Below are 22,019 nucleotides of genomic sequence, written 5' to 3' on the forward strand. Positions count from 1 at the left end.
CACCCTTCCCACCCTTTGACACCCACACTGAAGTTGGTTCCTGATGAAGTAATTACACTGCAGAGTAGGGGAACTTGGGACCTGCAAGCCTAACGAAATAGAACACTGAGTGGGCACTGCCCTGCTTTCACCTGTAAATGATTCTTTTTCCCCTGGTTTCAGCTGCTAGGCCAAGGAACCCTCAGGCTTAGAACTTTCCAAATCCACCACGTTGCAGGTCTGGCCTTGATGCTTAGTCCTGCCAGTTTAGGAGGCTAGTAAATCATCTTTTCTAACAATTTGGAGCCAGGGGGTTTACTAGAAATTAATGCACAAAGAAATCTGGAGATCTCCTTAATATTCAGATTCTGATGAACTAGATCTTCAATGAAGCCTGGAGATTCCACATTTCTAACAAGCTCCTTGGTGATGGGTCCCCATTAGGACCACACTTTGGGTGCTCTTTCCTTCTTTATATCTTGTCTACAACCTTCCACACTGGTGGGTGTAGTGAACACTGTTGGTGTCTCACCTACATGCCCATCCCCCAGCTTCTGTATGCTTTGCTGCTAATGGATTGCATCTGCAACATCCAGAGGATTTCCATTCTGTGCTAGAACTATGAGCTGGAAGTGCTTGGGAGTTCTCCACCTCCCACAAGAGGCCATAGCCAATGGCTGGCTCAGGTGGGAATACAAGAGCCCACCTCCTGTGTTCTGATGTGGTGCATACTCAGAAGTGTTGCCCTCCAGAGCTTTCCACAGGGTCAGGCTGAGTCTGAGACTTCATCTGAAACCCACCCTTATTTGGCTCCTTCTCCTTCCTCATCCTGCCTTCCCTAAGCCTTTCCTCGTTCCCCTGGGGCACTTCCTTAAATTAATCACTTCTCCATGAATCTTAAGCTTAAGGTCTGCTGTTGAGAGAACTCAACTAAAACAGGTGGCCTCCTCCAAAGTGGTTTTCGATTCTAACAGAATCTAAGAGAGGCATTCTAGCAGAAGACTTCCACAGTGAGAGATTGTGTGCTGCTGTTTCTCAGCACCCAGAACACCTCCTAGCACACAGTATACACTTCAACAATTTTAGTTTGATAAAGTTAATTCATATGTATCAGGACCCGCAAAACAGAGGCACCCCAGGGGCCTGGCCCATGTCACAAGTCTAAACCTAAATGAGCCTGCACTTACAGGAAACACAGGCCAAGGACACCTAACCTATACCCATCATGATCCTCCTCCACAGCTTCAGCTAGCTCACTTCACCCTAGAAAATAAGACCTGCTGGGTTTACAAGGAAATTCCCACGTCTGAGCCTATCCTGCCCTATTCCCACATTGCTTCTAATGCTCCATACACCTCGCTCTTGTCCCAAATTCCCAGGCACAGTACTCCATTGCTTGTGAGGCACTGTACTCCCCAATCCATGGACTGTTGTCCCTTGAATAAAGGACATCAAACCTGTTACTATATTGTTTTGTCATTTGACAAGGTGAATGACTTATTGGGTGTCTGAATCCAATTTCTTTATAGAGTTGAATTGAAATCTTATCTGACTTCCTGATCATGTGGTCATGAAGAACTGGAGCCCCATCATCCCCAAATACTTGTCTAGGCAGGGCTGGCTCATGGGCCCCCTCACCTCTAAACCACCCAATTATTATTTGGGGATCTCTAGGAGGTGTAGAAGTCTCAGCAACAGATGTCCCTAAATCTCAAATTTTTTAACTTAGATCTGGGCTTGAGTTCTTAAATGTTGGCACTCCAGGCCCTGCCCCTTCTGAACCACCTTTCACCCCGCTGCAGGAAAGAACACCAGAGCATCTAGTAATTGCCATGTGAACACTGAGCTGCTGACCCAGCAATCGTCCCCAAGAACACATCTCTCTAATCATGAGTAAAGACAGGAAGGTCACTCCACACCCAAAACCCATTTCCTGCACATTTGTAATGGCAGCACATCGCACAGCTGTGTCGTGTGGCAACCCAGCAGTGCACGGGTTGTTGCAGCATTTGTGTAAGGCAGGCTGAGCGCACATGCTTGTGATGGGAAGCACCATCCTTCTAAGGACAATGAATTTGCATGGAACATTTTGAAGAAAATGTTCACAAAATCCTATTTTTATGGTTCCTCCAAATCACTGAAGAGCATAATAGGAAATGGAATAGAAAGTGATCGTGTATCATGACCCTTGCAGACACAATACAAAATAATAGAATTCTAGATGCAGTCGACAATAGAAACACGAACGTAAGAAGGTAAAACAAATGTTTCACTCAAGTAACAATTTCCACCACTGAGGAGAGGTTTGAAACATCTTATTTCGGCCTTTAAAGAGGTGAGATCAATGATAGATGTTTATGGACCACACTCTCCCACACATGTGGGTGGCAGGGAGTCTGATTTACATTTTGCCTTGCTGTCTGTCCTTGCTAATCTTCACAGTTTCCCCCTTTTTAATAGTTTATTGTAGCAATGGCCCACTGTAGTCCATTTATAATTATTTCTTTATCTTCTATAATACACCATGGAAATAAAAACCAACACTTTTCTTAAGAAAAGCATTGCATTCAGAGATCATTAAGAACATGGTCAGAACTGGTGATGGTCTTTCAAATAATAAAACTTGGAATAAACCTAGACTCCCTAACAGAAACCAATGCATTTCTGATTTTTTCTGTTTTGATATCTGAAGCTATGCCCTGAGCCTTGTGTACAGGCAAGGATACATGAAAGTTATTTCTTCACCATGAATGGATTACCGTCCATTGGGAAACCTTGGTGATTTTGCACATTTTTTTCCTTCTGAAGTCTAAAATTGACTTCTTTATTTTTCTAAATGTTTCTGTCCCTGAGTCTTTCTGGATGCCCACTCCCCAAGATTCCACCCAGATAAAGCTCACCCGAGTTCTACATTTGACACCAACAGGAATGTGTGGCTTAAGGTGCATTTTGACCAGAGAGTACTGACCAGAAATAATCAAAAAGGAGATCCATCTTTTACTGCCATCCTTGGAAGAACATTGAAGGGTTTCTAGTTGAGCACCGATAGCACCACCTGGTAAATCTCTTTGCAGTTCTTTTCTAAATCTCTCAACACTGACCCTGCCCCCAGCATCTCACTGCCACTCTTGCCTTTCTCTTCTGCCTTCACGCTCTTGCTCTCTACTGTCACACTCCCTCATTCATCTAGGATCCCCTCACTCCACAACAGTTCATCCTGCCTCTCTCCTCACCTCCGTGTGTCTGTTAACTTACCATCTGGCTTCTTTTCATTTCCTCTGTGTTCTGTGCATTATTCAGTGTCTCCTGCCTGGAGATCACCCATGAAGCAAGAAACCTCCCTACATAATAGAAAAAAAGAAAACAGAGGGAACTAAGGTGGAGAGGTTGTGATTATTTATTAGTAATTCATTAATTTAATTATGATTTAATTTAATAAATCCTTAATTGTTAAATTAATTTAAAATGAGGATTTACATTATATTAATTTAAAAGTTTATGGTACTGTCATAAAACTCACCCATGAGCACCAACAGCCATGCCAAATATTTGCCACTCTCTATCCCCTACCTCACTCCACCCAGTTACTTCCAAGTTGTTGAAACATGTTTATTTATACCTGCCAGACTCCCAGTTTCTGGTTCCATGTCCAAGTTTTTCATCCTTGCTCTTTGGCCTCCTTTGGCTTTGGCAATTCTTAAATTTCCCTTTCTGCTTTTTTTAAAAATATATATAAAGATGTCCCCATCTAACTTTTAGTTGCAAGAGGAACTTTCTGTTTATATGAAACTTTCCTGGGATGGGAACTTCCCCAAACCCTCACCACACATTCCTGGTTCCTTCATCCCAAATTCAAGCAGGTGGTACTGTACATACCTGTCTTCTTCTCTAAGCTCTGATTTTACAGTAAGTAATTTATCTTTGAGTAATGCAGGGATTTAGTACATGTTGTGTGAATTGATTCAATTGAATTATTTTATGGTACTGAATCATTTCCCTAGGTACCCAAACTCCTCATTCTTGGCATGTCAAGTCCAGCACTTTTTCTGTGAACCCTCCAGGCATCCTGTAATCTCTTCCTTCTTCCTTCAAACCCACAGTCCTTGTCCATCACTGTTGGACTAAATTATCACTTCATTTGTCCTTGCCAATTTTTGTACTTATACAAAGACAGTGTTGGGTTTTTTTAAGTGAAAATAATACATCTTTTGATTCAATTAATAATAATAACAACAGCAACAGTGAACATAGGTTTAAATATAGCACCTCCTTCATAGGGTTTTGTGAATATTAAATGAAACAATGCAGGCAAAGTTCTGAGGACATTGCCAAATAAATATTAGCTTCTACAAATAAAAATATTAATTTTACATGAAAAGGAGCATACCAATTGCAAGTTTACCAATTGTAAGATCTAACCCAGTTTCAGAGGCATGAAAATACCATATACATTTATCACTTTCCTGGTTTAAAAAATCTCAGCCTTTTTTCATGTGTTCATTTGCCACATGTATATTTTCTTTTGTGAAGTGTCTGCTCAAATGTTTTGCCTATTTTTAAAACTTGAATCTTTGTCTTTGGGTTCATTATTATTTTGAATACGATTCCTTCATCTGATATATGTGTACAAGTACTTGCTCCCAATCTTGCCTTTTTGTTTTCTTAACAGCTTCTTTCAAAGAGCAAATATTTTAACTTTGATGAAATACAATTACCTTTTTTTCATTTATCGTCTCTTTATTTGGTATTTTAAGAAAGCATTGCCTACCCTAAGGTCATAAACATTTTCTCCCATATTTTCTTGCTGTTTTCTTGAAGTTTTAACTCTTACATTTAAGTCTACAATCAAGGTGTGGTGTGTCTATGCAATGAACTATGACTCAGCGATAAAAAGGAACAAATCACTGCCACACGGCTATTCTTACAATCATTAGGCTGAGTGAAAGAAGCCAGGTTCAAAAGACTATATGCTGTGTCTTTCCATTTATAAAAATTCTAGAAAATGCAAACTCATGTACAGTGACAGATGGCAGATCAGTGGTTGTCCTAGGATGGGGATGAAGGCAAAGTGGATTACAAAAGGGGATGAGGGAGCTTTAGAAGGTGACGGAAATGTTGGGTTTTGATTGTGCTGTTATGGATACAACTATCAAATTGACTGAATGGTTCATTTTAATCATGTGCAGTTTATTATACGTTTATATGTCAATAATATTAAAATGTATATTTTAATATTTTAGATAAAGGAGCTATGAAATTGTGCTCAAGCTAGTTGGTTCAGAATTAAGATCCTACAATCACACCAGGCCATCCCCAGTCTTAGTCTGACTCTATACCTACTCTGCAGCTGACATTGGCTCTTGGTGGTTTGCATGCGATGCCTGTCCTCTAGGGGTCAGGCTCATTCCAGAAAAATAATTTAGAAAGCTGAATCATCTTCACACTGTGAAGTAACCTTAAGACATATTGGCAGAAATCTGGCGTGTGTGTGTGTGTGTGTGTGTGTGTGTGTGTGTGTGTGTGTTTAATTGATTTTAGAGAGAGAGAAGCATCAATGTGAGAAACACCCATCATTTGCCTCCCATATATATACTGACTGGGGATTGAACAACTGGGTATGTTCCCTGAACAGGAATCAAGCCCACAATCTTTGGGTGCATGGGACAATGCACCAACCAACTGAGCCACACTGGCCAGGGCTATTTGTATTTAATTTGCATCAAATAAAAACTGATGTGGTTTAGTATGAGAGCCACCTGTCCCCCCCTCCAAAAAATGTATTCCACTTTATGGGAGAACACATTAGTGGAATCTAAAAGGGATCTTAAATTAGGAACCCCTGGTTCCATGAAGATTTTAAGTCAGGAGCACTTTGGCAAAAAACAGACAGTTATTCAGGTTATTTTCTGTCAGAAGTAAATGTTGGAAGAATTTTATCAAAAGCAATCACTTATTGAGGGTCTACTATGTGCCTGGGACTGTACTAAGTGTGTTATATATGCCATCAAATTAATCCTTACAAAAACTTTCCAAAGCTGGTGCTAGTTTTTTGGTTTTCACTGGGGAAGAAGCAGAGAGTTAGAGAGGCAAATTAAGTCTCCAGATTGCCATGGCTTTAAGCCCTGGTCTTGTTGCCTCAAAACTTAATTGGTACTGCTGCAAGATACTACATTTTTATTTTAACAAGGATTTTCAGGACTTAACCCAGCATATAGTTCATTAAGATAAGCAATTGCAGCCATGGTTGAAGGTTTTGGCCAGAGGGTTTTAAGGGCTACTCATATCATGCTCAAGGAAAACATTCGTTGGATACATTCTTTTTTAAAAATAGATTTTTATTTATTCCAGAGAGGATGGGAGAGGGAGAGAGATAGAAACATCAGTGATGAAGGAGAATCATTGATCAGCTGCCTCCTGCATGTCCCACACTGAGGATCGAGCCAGCAACCTGGGTATGTGCCCTGACCAGGAATCAAACCGTGACCTCCTGGTTCATAGGTCAATGCTCAACCACTGAGCCACGCCGGCTGGGCCGTTGGATACATTCATTAATGACATCATAGGGGCCTTGATGACAAGTTGTTTGAATTTGTAGATGAAATAATCTAAGAGTAAAAGTTTAGATAAAACCTTCAGGATATATCAAATCCAAAAAAATAACATTTTTAAATAAAGATTAAATTTTTAAAGCCCTGCAGAGCTTTGCAAGAGTGATTTAGAGAGAGAATTCAAGCATCTGAAAATGGGCAAGTATTCTTGAGGGACTGAGTCTGTGACTCCCATCCCTCCCTGTAGGAGACCATTGGCCCAGACTAGAATGGGAGTTACATTCAGGCTATTTGAAAGAAGCAGGGCAATGAGTACTTGAAAGCAAAAAATCTCTATAATTCCCATCTTGATGATGAAACAATACATTAGGGCCATGTTTATTTTCTACAGTTGATTTATTTTAATATTATTCTATTTGAAAACTGCATAGCAATTTTTAAACTCCACCATCACAAAGTCTACAGTCCTGGGAACCTGGGAACACAGCATTGAATGAACCAAACTGAAAAGTCTAGTAATAACTCATTTTTTTGTTATCAGAAAGTTAGATATTTTTGTTAAGAAAGTCATTGTAATAGCATTCCTCTCTACAGGTATAAACAAAGCATTGCTTCTCAACCTGGTGATTTTGTCCCCCAGGGAGCATTGTTAGCAATGTCTGAGACATTTTTGAAGGTCACAACTCAGGGAGGAAGTTGTGCTGTTCACATCCAGTGGGTAGAAGCTATGGATACTGATTATATATACTAATGCACAGGATAGCCCATTACAATAGAGAATCATCTGGCACAGAATGTCAAGTGTTGAGGTTGAGAAAACCTGATGCTTGAAAACTGCAGATGCAACAAAGAAAACACTAGGGGTCAGTAAGAACTCATGAAAGTCCCTTCCTATGTAATCTTCCACCTGGTAAAAAAGCGTTCTACATTGATTCTAAAACTCTTTGTGGTATGTACCATAGGAAATGAGTAAAAATGGTTTGGGGAACCAGGTCTTTTCACTGTGGGAGAAGGGGTCTGCAAATATGAAATGGGGCAAAGTGAGGAAGAACTTTTCAGGGTTGGCTGTGACTTGCAGATATTAGTGTAAATAGGTAAACACACACTGTACAAGGAAGAATTCTGATGTCCACCTAAATTTGGGTTTCATGTCTAATTCTTTTATTTTTCTTGGAGAGGGCTTCTCTGAGAATTCACTCTGAGAAGATTTCCCCCTCTGGTTTCTCTCCTCACACACCACCCTTTCCCTTCCTAGTGCTCATCAAAATGGGTAATTGTATACATACCCGTGTGTGTGCTTTTTAAATGTTTGAAAGCTCCATGAGGGCAGGAGCGGGTCTGTTTTGTTCTCACTGTGCATCTAGTACATAGCACTGTGCCCGACACCCAACAGGTATGAACAAGCATCTCTTAGCAGAATGACTGGTAATGTTGGTTCGATGGCTCCTGGTGCACTCAGAGCAGAAGACACAGTGTGTGATGAAGGCATGGATTCAATGCTGACGGGGCTCTTGAATCTCCACATTCAGGCACCTGTAGCCCCTGGAAGTAAGTGAACCGGTTAAAATTCAGAGATAAACTTCAAAAGATGGAGGCAACAATAAAATTCCATATGATTTTATTCAATATTAAAATTTCCCCCCTCTGCCTTCCCTTCCCCCTGGAAATTACTGAAATTAATATTGTTCATTGTTCCTCGTAGAACCTACATATATTTATGCTAAGTGTGGGTTTACCAGTTTAAACTCTTTGCCCAGTTCATGCTACTTGATGGTAAATCTTTGAAAGGTATCATTAAAAACAGGACTACAGCCTGACCAGCATGGCTCAGTATTTGAACAGCAGCCTATGAACTAGGAAGTCACAGTTCGATTCCTGGTCCGGCAATAACAATATATATTTTAAAGAAAAAAGGACTATAGCATTTATTGCCTGAATAAAGCATGTACTTGAAAAGTATCTCTTTCTCATCCCAATCCTTATATTTTCTAAAACTTGAATATAAGCTGCAACTGAAATGAATTTTTACACTGAAAAGGAAATGGCCTCTGCTAAAGTGGGAGTGGCCATCAGTATTACAAGGGAATAGACAGCCTTAAGTATAGTCCTGATGGAAAAGTATTTTGAGAAAAAAACTTTACTGAGTTTTCTCCACTGCTTCTTGATTTTACACCTAAGTAGCCCTACCCAATCCACTAACTAGCTTAACAAAAAGTATTACAATAATAATATAATACATATAATGTACATCTCAAATAATTTTGTAATGAGTTATAATAGTGTATAATAATATAACAAGACTAAAGGCCCGGTGCACGAAATTCGTGTACTTCTCAGCCTGGCCTGTGCCCTCTCGCAGTCCAGGATGCCCGACTGCTGGCTTAGGCACGCTCCCCTATGGGCCTAAGCCGGCAGTCGGACATCCTTAGTGCTGTCACAGAGGCAGAAGAGGCTCCTACCACCGCCGCTGCGCTCGCCAGCCATGAGCCTGGCTTCTGGCTGAGCGGTGCTCCCACTGTGGCAGCGCACTGATCACCAGGGGGCAGCTCCTGCTTTGAGCATCTGCCCCCTGGTGGTCAGTGCACATCATAGCGAGTGGTTGAGCAGCCTTAGCATATTACACTTTGATAGGTTCAATGGATAACCAGATGACTGGACACTTAGCATATTTGGTTTTTATTATATAGGCTTGAGTAATATATGGAATCTTATTTATACATTCCACTAGAGCTTGTTGGAAAAGAACCCTACAAATAATAAATTCTCTGGCTTACCTCTAAAAACTGTATGCAAAAGAAGATACTAATATAGTTTTAAATATCCTTTCTCACTTTATTAATTCATACTTTATTAATTCACATATAGTTATAACATAATGAGAAGAACGTTATAACTTAAATAAAGATCCCTGGCCAGTTCCAAAATTAAACTCATATAACTAGGCTGTTTCTTTTTCTCTTTTTAAAAAATATGTTTTTGAATTTAGAGTGACAAGAAGGGAGAGGGAGAGAAACATCTATGAAAGAAAAGCATTAATATCTATCAGCTGCCTTCTGCTCGTCCCCTCCTGGGGAGTGAGCCCGAAACCCTGCAAGTGCCCTGACTGGGAATCGAACCAATGACACCTTGGTACACAGGTCAATGCTTAACTGCTGAGCACCACCAGCCATGCTAGGTTGTTTCTTTAAAGAGAAAGTGCCAATGTGTCATAGAAAGAAAGATATGAGCCATTGCTGGGAGGGTTTTCAACTCCTTGGGAGAGCTGCATAAATTCAAGGCATTTGGCTCATTTTGGCCTTTTTTTATTTCTTTTGTTTCTTCACAGATCAAAAGCCCTGCCCAATTTTAGAAATACTAGTGCCAGCCTCTGACCTAAGCTAATCATGATCCAGATAAAATTATTAATTAGAATTGGAGGCAAATAAATACCATTCCTCTTTTTGTTTTAATTGCCCATATTAAAATGACTCATCAAATGATGGTGAAGTATGTGTCATGGGTTGTCAAAACTCTGCAGAACAGTCACAGGGGTGGAGGGATGGCAGGAAAATGTGAGACTGCACAAGTTACAGTCCATGGCGTTTTATGGTTCTTTGTTTTAGAAACAATTCCCAAGTAGAATGTTTGTTTCCAAACAGCAACTTATGCAAACATTTACAGTTCATTTTTCAAACAATATTGTTCTTCATAAAGAAATACATTATTATCTGTTTTGAAATTTTAATTATTGCCTTATAATTAATTACAGGTGTTTACTCCTGATCCTTTGAACATCTAGGTGTCTCGGTCTAAGACAGTGAAAGGGGGAGCTTATTTTAAGTGTTCAACTTAGTGATAATGATTTATTTGTTATTTTGGCAGATTTCCTCTCCTCATTCCTTGTCCTCAATTTTTCAATGTCAAGATCACAGAGATTAATTCATAAGATATTTTGTTTCAAATTTTATCTTTCATCATGTGCCATATTTTTCTTAAAATAAAGACACAATAAACCAGCATTTATCTGCTAGAACAAAGTTGCACATAGAACAGGCCTCAGGCATTCCGCCCTGGAATGATGGCTGTGAGGGAGGCAAAGCTTTCTTGAGCAACTGTGGATCTTTGTTGCTATGTTGAAGGTGGAGACAACTTTGGGTGGCACCATGTTCCCTATAGATGCTCAAACAGGTAGGAGCTGACTAATTTGTCTAATACTCCCATTGATTCATGTATAAATCCATTTGTACATTAACTAACCAGGTAAGCTGTATACAATATGAGGAATATAAACATTTAAATGTTGATGAAGAGAAATGAAATATTTTTATCAAGTATGCAATATGGATTTTTTAACCTATTATTCATGCTAATATAGGGTAGGGCAAAAAATGGATTTATAGTTGTAAGTACTCAAAACACAAGAGTTTATTCTTGTACAATTATTTATTGATGGTTGTATTATTTTCCATACAAACAACTGTAAACCTATTTTTGCCCCACCCTGTATGTAACTCTGCAGTCACTTTTGCCAGTCTGTGTGTATTCCACACACATTCCAGACTCTTTTGAAATATGTTTTCTTTATTTGAAGTGAAAGCAGTTTTCTTTATTCCATGCTAACTACCAGAGCCATTGTTAGTTTTAAAATACATATTTATCTATTGTCATAACTATGAATGTTGCCAGGTGGGTACTGGAAATATCGGGGGGGGGGATACTTTGTAAAGTTATATGATTGTCTAACCACTATGTACATACAAAACTAATACAAAATAATATTGAATGTAAAAAATACAAATTTATACAATCCCTATGAAGAACAAGTTGGTGATGTATATCAAAGTTACAAATGCACATTAAAATTGACTCAAGAGATATGATTTGTAAATCATGGCTAATGAAAGAAGCTCTAAGATGCATTGTTAAGTGAGTAAAGCGGAGTAAAGAAAAGTTAACATTTGTTTTAAAGTGTAAGAGAAGAAGAAAACTAAGCAAATTTGATTATATGTGCTGTATATACCTGCCTCTGGAAAGATATGTAAGAAACTCACAGCATTAGTTGCTTTTAGAGACTGAAGTGCTGGGGACTTAGTGAGAAGGAGGTTTTTCCCTTTACATCTTTTTGTACCTTTTTTTGTAAGAATCATATAAGTGTAATATTTATTAAAAATAATATTAAAAATTTTAAAGTAAAATTAAAAACATTTTATCTTCAAAAATCAGTGTTTATTAGGGGTCATTCTAAATGGTATATAAATATATGTTTTCTTTATTACTTTTTTTAATGATTGTTTTTTGAATATATTCTTTTCTGTCTTACACAGATCCTCTCTCTCTCTTTCTCTCTCTCTTTCTTTTTCTCTCTCTCTCTCTCTCAAAAAAAAAAGTGGAGATTTTTTTTTCTTCTATTTTGTTTTTATTTGTCTACATCAGGCAGGTGGAATTCACAGAATTCTACTTCTATTTACAATTTCTGTCTTTGGGTGTTAAAAAATGTAGTGTATTTGTGGGTGGTGGTTAGTTTATGTGACTCTTGGTATGTCCTGTATGCAACATTCTTATCTAGACCTGTTTTCAGGAAATAGAAATTGCAATTTAAATCTGATTGCAGTGTGTTTCTGTGTATCAAATGGATCCTATGGTGTTTAAAACAAAAATATGTTAATCAAAGATGTCAAACTACTTATATATTCAGCAGTGATTTTGTGATTAAAGTGATGCTCTAATACATTATAGTGGAAAGTATCTTATTCTTACCTAAAATTTGGCATAGTTTAGTATCGAGTAATATTTCTCAATGATATTATAAGAGGGTAAGTCTATAAGGAAATATTTGATATTTTACTAGACCCAGAAAAAATTCTCTTTCCCTGAAAGAAAAGCGGAGTATAAACCTAGCTAAAAGAATAAAAATGGAAGCGTGAAGAAGGGCAGATGAATAGCCGGAGAGCGAGAGTATGACTGTGTGCTGTGAGGGGTGAAGGATGGACGGTTTGCAGGGAGAAGGCAGAAGAGTAAAACAGTGAATGTGAAGATGAAGTCACAAACCCATTTTATCTAAGCATTATTGGAGTGCAAGTCTAGCAAAAAAAAAAATTCAATAGTCTGAATGTTAGAGGAGAAAAAAATATTAGTTATGGCACCTGATCAGGTAACCAATAACATAAGCCAATGTAGAATTCAGAAAGTATAATCCATGGGTTCATTCGAGGACAAATCCAGGCATTTCGTAAATTTACTTATAAAAAAATGCTAAAACTATTTAAACATCTCTTTTTTTAAACTAATCACATTTTTTAAATGAGGCGCCACATAAAAAACCATGGCCCATTAAGCTTCATGATTCTACTTGGGAAGAGCAGGCTGCCATCCCGAGACTAAAGGCTGCCTTCAGCAGAGCTGGCTGCCACACCCTCCAGAAACATGTCCTTGGCAAGGAGAGCCTTGGGGAGGAGACTTGTTTGTTTTGTTTACATTAGAGATACACTGGTTTAGTACTCAGCCTCTTTTCTTAGACTTTTGTTTTTATAGAAAATAGTTCCCAAAACTATGTGAGTCCATTTCCCCCAATCACAGTTTACTTTTCTTTTTCTTTTTTTCCTGTATAGCTGAGCAGGGGAATGGATATAAAAGCTTAATAATAGGAAAAATTCCAACCTGGCCAGTGTAGCTAAGTGGTTAGAGCATGGCCTGATCACCAAAGTGGGTTCAATTCCCAATTAAGGGTATGTACCTGGGTTGGGCGTTTGCTTCCCACCCCTGGTCTGGGCTCCTGCAGGAGGCAATCAATCTATTTCTCTTCTCTCTCTCTCTCTCTCTCTCTCTCTCTCTCTCTCTCTCTCTCTCTGTGTGTGTGTGTGTGTGTGTGTGTGTGTGTGTCTCTCTCTCCTTCTCTCTCTTCCCTCCAAAAAAGCAATAGAAAAAAATATCCTAAGGTGAAGATTAACAAAAAAGAAAGAAAACTCCCCAGCATTCAAATAAAAAAATCCGCCACTGAAATGCTTCACCATTTCAGTTGCCCTTGCCCTTGCCCCTCACCTTTCTTTGACGTCCTTGGCTTGACCAGTATCAGTTGGCTGCTTCTGACAGTACTTCATTTGGAAATTATGGTGACTCAGATGTCAGCTTAGACAATGAAAGTTATTTACAACAAATTCTGGGAGTGTGTTATTAGGGTGTACCCCGTCACTTGTATAGCATAGGACATGCAAAGTTACTCAATGCAAAGCACTCTAGGCCACTAGTAAATATTTAATAGTACAATGTTACCAATACTTTTCAGTAGTTACACATTACAGAATTTTTGTTCAGTTCTCTCTAAAGCTATTAAAAATCTAAATTGTGAGGTAGTGGAGATAGAGAAGCAATCTCATTACAATGAAGCAGCATCATGGGAATGATTCACCTGATACAAGTTTCCAATCCAGCAAGTTAAGAAAGGTGGTTAATATTATAGTTAAGTTTGACATGAGCAAAAGTATTGAACTAGTTATAAGCTGAAGTATGTCCCCAGCTCACTTAAAAGTGGAAAACTGGAGATACTATTCAAATTTTAAGTGTCTGGGGAAAATACTCAAAACTTTTTTTGAATCATTGCCATCAGATAAAACTAATAATGCAGAATGATTGCAAAATTAACACACACACACACACACACACACACACACACACACACACACACGGTATGCAAGTGGCAGTAGATAATCAAGCCCACAGACAATACAAAGAAGGAGTAGGACTCTTCCCATAAGAGAAAGCAGAGAGGAAAAAAGGGAGGGACCCAACAAAAGAAGGGATGAGCCTAAAGAGAATGCAGAGGGCCCCTTTGCTGTGCCCCAGGATAGCTGTACATTTTGGCAGCATGTAATTATAAAGTTAACAACTATCAAGCTTTTTCTTTTGTGTTAACTTATGAATCTCCCAGCAGCCTTAGGAAGAGGGCAGGATTGGAACTTAAGAGCAGGAGAGTGAACCTGAGATGTTCCTGCCTCACCCAGCTTGTCACCTACCAAGTGCACAGAGTCAGGATTTCAAGTTAGTTCTCCTGACTCCACATCCAGGACTCTTTCTGTCCTGTTCTCAGTGGGATCCCTTGGAAAGGGACTTGAGACAATGAGCACCTGGAGTCCAGGAGGAAGAAGAGCTTGATGATCAGAAAGTGGGAATTGAGAAGTGGAGAGGGACATACATGTGCGCACACTCACACTTACAGGAGAGATCATAAAATAAAAACACGTTTTCCTATTAAATAATTTCAGGTATGAAACTTCTTTGTAAACTTGAAAAATTATGCAAGTGTCACTTCTAAACTGTGCCCATTTCTTTGTGAGATAAAGGAGAAAAACAACTTCCCTCTTTTTCCTTCTGCTTCATTTTTTACCATAGGGGCCCTGGCTCCAAGTCTCAGAATACAGACTTGTGAATAGAACAGGGTTGATCATGGTTAAGAGGTGGCATCTTGTATCAGACTTTCTGGGTTTGAAAATACAGCCAGTCATTTATGTGTTAAATAGCTAAACCTCTCTCAATTTCCCATCTTTAAAATGGAAAAAACAATAATTCCTGACTTTCAGGATTTTGTTGGAAATTATGTTACATCATTGTGGGAGTGCCTGATACCTGCCACACACACAATGAAAATTAGCTCCTCTTACTAAATGCCTTTAGTTCAGCTGCTGATGAATAATATTGTTTCTTTGGGGAAAAAAAAACACTCATGTTTAATAACCTTTAAATGAGGTTCTGAGCAACTTGATGGTGACTTAAGAAAGAAGTGATATCAATCATTATTTTTTAATAAGTAAAATTAATGGCATGTTATAATTTGTTTAACCAATGTAAACAAAACAAAGGATGGGTATTCTATGTAAGATAGTTGAAAATTAAAAACATTGTTAAGAAACATGGTTTAACTCTTTCAGTTGCACCTATACTGAGTGTTTTCTACAAGTAAAATTCAGCTAATTTGAAGAATCAGAAGGCTGTTTGAGTACAGTCACTCCCTTGCTTAAGGGGTGAAAATTCTGCCATAGAAAAGAATAGTCTTGGTTTCTTTTGATAAGGAAGAGGAAAGACGCGCAGTCCACCCTAAAGATTTCAGGATTTTCCCCTTTGCTTGTGTGGTTGAAAGGGTTAACTCTGAATCATCCTCAGTAACCTCTAGCATGGCCAATAGATTATCTTGGAGACTGCCAGCTTTGACCTGCAGTTATGCCAGACAAATTAGCCCTTAAGTGGTCAAAGACATCAGTCATTCCTAGAGCTGCCAATATGGAAGTCAGATCTTCATGGCACCCATCAGGTCTGACCTGAAGCAGATGCAAAACCACAGCTGTGTCTCTCATGTTGGCTGAGCCTATCCAGCTTTTTAGTTTCTCACAGGTGAGTTCCTTGGTAACCTATGGGAGAGAAAGTGAGAAGCAACATGTAAATAAATTTTATTTTGAAAATGAAATTTATACTAAAACGTGAAGCATCCTAAGGGTTGGATGAGAGGTTATGAGTAGGCAAGGCTAGTTCTCACTGTCATTTTGGGAAACAGATTCTATCACAGTAAGTGGAAGAAATCAGGCCATGGGCAAGAATTGCAGTCGAAGCATGTAGCCCTAGAATCTGTGCCTTTGAATCTATAATACAAAGCATGGAATCTAGGCCTGGGCACACCATCCAAGAGCCACTCAGGAAAACATAGATCATCATGGGAAGTTTCTACTTTTCTTCCTCCTATGATTCCTCTATAAATTGCTTAATTTATATATTATAACTGAACACTTATATAAGTGTCCACCCTTTTCTGGTGGCCACATTAAAAGAAATCTTTGGAACCTGAGATCCTTCGATTCTGCCAACATAAATTATAATTCTAGATTGACCAACTCAACTTAAAATTCTCATTAGTCAGGTATCCAAAGAGATTGTATTCATATCAAAGTAAGTAACATAGAAAACAACCACCAACCAGGAAGACCCAAAGAGGAAATTCATGGTTGTGCTTTGAAAGTCATAAACTTTTACAAGTGCAAGCAACACATTCTAGTGCATGGGTGTCCTTTATTTAGAGATCCTGCTCATTTTTTAAATGGACATTAACACTGCATTAGAGTGTACACGGATGTTTTTAATGCTTCAGCTTCTGTGTGTGTAATCCTCAAGCTCAGAGCCTTCTCTTGTGGCTGTGGCGATGAAGGCTCCGTGGTTTTCCTGTTGCAGGTGGATGTCCTCCCTGGGGAGGAGAATGACCATACTCTGGTGATCCTCCGTATCAGGCATCTCAAGGACCTGGACCCCAGGCTCCTTTATGAAATCCAATTTCAAGTGTTCTTGCAGCCTCATCATCCCCAAAACTTTGCTCTGGGACTGTAAACCTAAACACAGTGAAACAGCAAAGCTAATGCCTTCTTATTTTTCCATTTAAGACAGGAAATTTACATTTATATTCATCCTCCAAAATTGCCCACATTGAGTGATCAAAACAAAAGCCACTCATCTTTCCACAGAATTATATGCGATCATTATTGTGATGATTTAAAGGTGACGGGAGCCTAAACAAAGAAGCTATTGAAGTACAAAGGATATTCTGTCCTTTCTTGATGCCCACAAGCAGTTAATTCACTTCAAAGAGCTAAGAAATATGCACCATAAGATCTTATCAGGATAACCATTTTTAAAAGTCAAATAGGTTCTTTCAAGAATATAATTTAGAAATCTCTCCAGCTCAAGTAAAATCTGACCAGTCTGCAGCATTGAGTTGCAGATTACAAAATAGTTACAAATAAGGCAAGAATGTAGAACTCAGGTTCTACATAATTAGGCCATTTAAGGAAATTTAGTTATAACCCTTTTTTATGTTTATCTCTTTGAAATGCTTAGTAACTGGTTAAAGATATCTATATTGACCAGATTTTACTGGGAAATTAAAGATTCTGTTTATTAACTGTTTTCTCTAGCAAGTCTGTTTGTTTTCAGTGTATGTTTACCCCTTCAAGTATCTCTATGGATCCTGCTAAAATCTTTCACTCCATCTTCCTAATATTGTGATTCCCCCCAACTGGGCTGATCCTTGAACAAACCTATAGAAGCTACTTAAAAATACATATACCCAAGCTGTAAATCAGAATCTTCAGGATTGTGGCCCTGGAATCTTAAATTAAAAAAAGAAAAGAGCTATAAAATATATAATTTCATTATTTGTTTTATGATCACAATATCTGATGGCAATATTCTTTGGAAAGAGAGTTCTAGATACTTCCAGAGGTGACTGATGTGTTTGGCTAGAGAATTATATTTTTCCTTGAAGTCATTCACTATTTCTTTTACAGGAAAAATATTTATTCACAAGTATAAGCTCTTCTAATTTTTACAGTTGACTATAAAAAATTTTAAATTCACCAATAATTTTAAACATTTGTTGGTAATACATCTGATAGAGTGTATACATTTGATAGCTTAAGGACTTAATTATAATGTACAAACTCATTCTTTCATGTTAAATAGCATGTTTTGTTTCGATTGCATCCTGCTCTTTGGGAGGCACTAAGGAAAGAAGTTGGAAGACTAAGGTTGGTAGGACAGTGTACCTGGAACCTTTTATTTTGACTGTGAATCTTGTTCACCAATGCTGATGTACTTAAGATCACACCCATTTTACGATCTGCCTGGTGTGTTGTTTGTTGTTTTTCTGAATATTTTCTTTTTTGTAATTTTTAAAATTGTTTCAATTAGTTTCAGGACCTGCCTCTTAATTCCAGGAGTGTCTATTAGTTCTTCCCCATCATCTGACTTCATTTCCAGTTTTCAGTAAGTAAATTACATCATAATTATTTAAGGTTAGCCCAAAGCCTAAACCTACTATAAGGCCTTTCAAGGTCTTATATTTTTTACATCAGTTTTTAATTTTACAACTACGGTGCTAAAAAAACAGCATTTCTTCTTTCAAAATATGATAAAAGTACTATGATGAATTTTTTTAAGGTTCAATAAATCTTTTAAATGTATTGAAAATCAAACCTGCACTTTATTGAAAATGTAGCAAGGAAAGTCATTTGGAAATTAATTTACCTACCAAAGGCCAGAAATAATTTAACAGATTTTAAGGGAAAAAACTTAGAGGTTTATCTTTAAGAGAAAAACAAATTAAATCATGAGACTAACTTATCCAACCTGAAAGCCATAGTTTTGGTGTGGCCTTTCTGAAATGCATACTTCCAGGTCCCTCCGAAGGAAATGGCATGAACCAGCACTAACTGATCAAAGATGTGAGGCTTCTGGTGGCAAGGGGTCCTTGATTTCACCTTTGGGAAGACAATCAGTAAGATCGCACCTGGTAAGCCATGAAATATGAGTTATTTTCACTAGTTTTGTGTTGAACTGACATAAGTAACTGCACTCAATATCTTCAGCTGCACTAAAAAGATTTTTGAGCAAATATGTAAAGCATTCATATTTATTTAATAATTAAAGAACATAGGCTGCAGAAGAAAACAAAGTGAGTGTATAGCCTATCTGCTTTCTTTATGGCTACATACAAAATTGTTGGTTAAGTTTTCTTGTCTTACTCTATTAATAAATGCTATGTTTCTCTTCCTTTGGTAAAATTCTTACACTAATAATAACTTGGATTCCAGCTAAAACAAAAATGTAAGGGAAAGGACCATGAAAATCTCCTGAGGAATGCTTACATATTTTCTTACAAATGCACTTACATGCACAATCTTAGAGTGAGGAGGACCTTCTTCAACAATCTGTACACCTTAGGAAGGTCAAAAAGTCTTCAGAAAAGGTCTTCTTTATACTGGAGATCTAAAAGGGGAGATTCTATATGATAAGGTTCCTAAAGGAACTTCTGAAAAGGAAAACTAGAAGTTGCTGGGTTGGAGTGAGAATATAAATAGAAAAGGTGTAATTCTTTCTCCTGACAACTTAACTTATAGAATGTTTTGCCAATATTGGAGGCCCAGCTGCAATGTCTCTGGGCCGAGGGGTGCAGTTCCAGTAAAGCAACCTAAAGAATTCCTACACAGAGAAGAGCAAATTTAAATAATTTGGCTGGCGGGTGGTTGATGTTTTATAGGGACCAGAAATGTTCCCACTTGCTTGAAAAGCCATCACTCTTCACATCAACATGGAAGTAAAATCCTCTAAGACAGTGGTTCTCAACCTTTCTAATGCCGCTACCCCTTAATACAGTTCCTCATGTTGTGGTGACCCCCAACCATAAAATTATTTTCATTGCTACTTCATAACTGTAATTTTGCTACTGTTATGAACCGTAATGTAAATATCTGTGTTTTCCGATGGTCTGAGGCTCTACAGCAGCGGTTCTCAACCTGTGGGTATCTGCCTGATCTAGCACAAAGCATCACAGAGCCATGCTACAGTTATGAAGTAGCAACGAAAATAATTTTATGGTTGGGGGTCACCACAACATGAGGAACTGTATTAAGGGTAGTGGCATTAGAAAGGTTGAGAACCACTGCTCTAAGACATCAGTATATTTCTGTTGCCTGTTGTCATATAACTAGGAATGGAGTGGGGAGCAGGCAAAAATTTGGGGTCAGGTGGGGTTCAAGTTCACAGAAAATAGAAATAAATGTACAGACCAGAACCTGTTTCTCAGGGTCTGTGAGGCACTTGACCCATTGTTGTTGTTTTTTTCCCCCCGCCTTTTGCCGAACTCTTTGGAAAGCCTGTTACCTGGTAAATCACATGGTCACCCTATAATCAAAAACGTTCCTCTGGCTATGGCAGATTATTCTAATTGGATCCACATAATCCAAAACACATGAAAGACAATTAGTTGAAATGGCCCACCAAGGGTCTTTATAAGAGAGAGCTTTTAAATCAGACACACTTGAGTTTTAATATGAACTTTGCCTTTTGTCATACATGTGAGTAACTAACTTGACTTCTCTGAACCTAGTTATTAAATAATGATAATAACAGACACAACAAGGTTGTTGTGAGTGTTAAATGTGATAATGAAAATAAAGCTTCTAAATAGAAAAATTATTCAATAATGTTTATCTTTCCTCCTCCTTTCTAAGGATTATGGATTTAACTCAAAGAAGAGTCACAGACTTGAAAAGAAAACTATCAGGCTCCCAAATTAATTCTACAAGTGGGGAACCGAAGTCCTCCTAAAGACAGAGTCTAGGAATATGTCATACTTGAATGGCAATCGGTGGGAATGGAGTTAATCAGAAAAACCAGTTTCTCCCCAAAACACATACCACTGCATACCAGTTAAATTTACTCCCTGCAAACATCTCTGAAAGACATCATAGTCATTTCAGGTGTGGCAGGTTAGTGACCAAATTATTTTGGTCAGTAGATACTCTACATCTTTAAAATTATGTCACATTCACTCATTCATGCCATATTCATGGATTCCACAATATTTGTTGAAAGTCAAGTATCTGCCTGATCTAGCACAAAGCATCACAGAGCCATGCTATAGGCTACTAGGAAGTTCAAAGTGGTCTACTGATTCTCAATTTATTTTTAATCTGTTTTGTAAAGCTACCTATGACCTATTATAAACATTTATAGGTGCTAATCTTTTCCCCTTATGAATTTAAGTCCTCATATTTAAAATTAGCTCATCAGCCTATGTGAGTAGATGTAAAAGTAACTTTCATGTGTAATACATTAGCAACATTTAATGAAATCAGATTGATATTCGTAAAGCATTCTTTCTTTCTTTTTCATTGCTTGATTGTTCAGCCTAGAAAAAAATATATTGCTGGCAGTCTCACAATTGGTCATAGGAGAACAGTCACACTGGTATAGTTATGTTGTTTTTCTTTATTCTGATAAATAGAGAAAACACATGTAAACTATACAGCATATGAAATAATACACTGTACATAACAACTGGAAACAGTTAAAAAGGTATTTAATATTTGAAAAAACTATGTACATATTAAGTGTCTATCAAGGAAAAGCCAAAAGACATTCATTCACTTGAAGTTATTCATGAAATATTTTGGTTGGCCCCAAACCCAAATCCATATTTTTTTTTGCTTTTAGATTAGAGACTGATTTCACATCAATGTTCAAGTCAATTCTAATGTCTTCTTAGGTCAGCAAGGAAAAGTGATCCCTCACACTTATTTCTAGCCGGCGGGCTTATTTTCTAGACCATGTACAATAAAACTAGACTATTGGGGACACCTAGAGAGTTTCAGAAAAGATCTCTAGGATGACTTCTACATTGTTATTACCAGTGGAGCACATGTGCACAATTCCCAGATGCCATGCCCAGGACTGTGTGCAAGTGGGTATGGAGTAGACTGGTAGAAATGAGTGTGGGTAGAAAGGCAATGAAATTATAAATGGGTGGGGCAGATGGAGGTAGAAATGCTAAGAGCAAGCTGGGGATAATCAACCAGGTATCAGAGAAGGGTCAAGTCACCAAAGTCATCTGCTGACCAATGTTAGAAGAAAGTAAACTAAAGGGAGCTCCATATGCTTCCCATTACATTTTATCTATTCACATGTGGTGGTTCCTTGATA

General features: G+C 38.0%; 1 protein-coding gene across 1 annotated transcript; it reads right to left on the minus strand.

Moving 5' to 3' along the window:
• Positions 1-15,513: 15,513 nt before the first annotated feature.
• LOC308256542 (serpin B11-like) lies at positions 15,514-20,770 on the minus strand (the record flags this gene model as incomplete). The annotated part of the gene is given in 6 exon segments (XM_080684882.1): positions 15,514-15,677; positions 15,680-15,706; positions 15,709-15,904; positions 16,707-16,862; positions 18,656-18,796; positions 20,735-20,770. Coding segments are annotated over 6 exon segments (720 nt in total).
• Positions 20,771-22,019: the final 1,249 nt, after the last annotated feature.

Source organism: Plecotus auritus (genome assembly GCF_963455305.1).
Source record: "Plecotus auritus genome assembly, chromosome: 8".
NCBI classification, from domain to species: Eukaryota; Metazoa; Chordata; class Mammalia; order Chiroptera; family Vespertilionidae; genus Plecotus; species Plecotus auritus.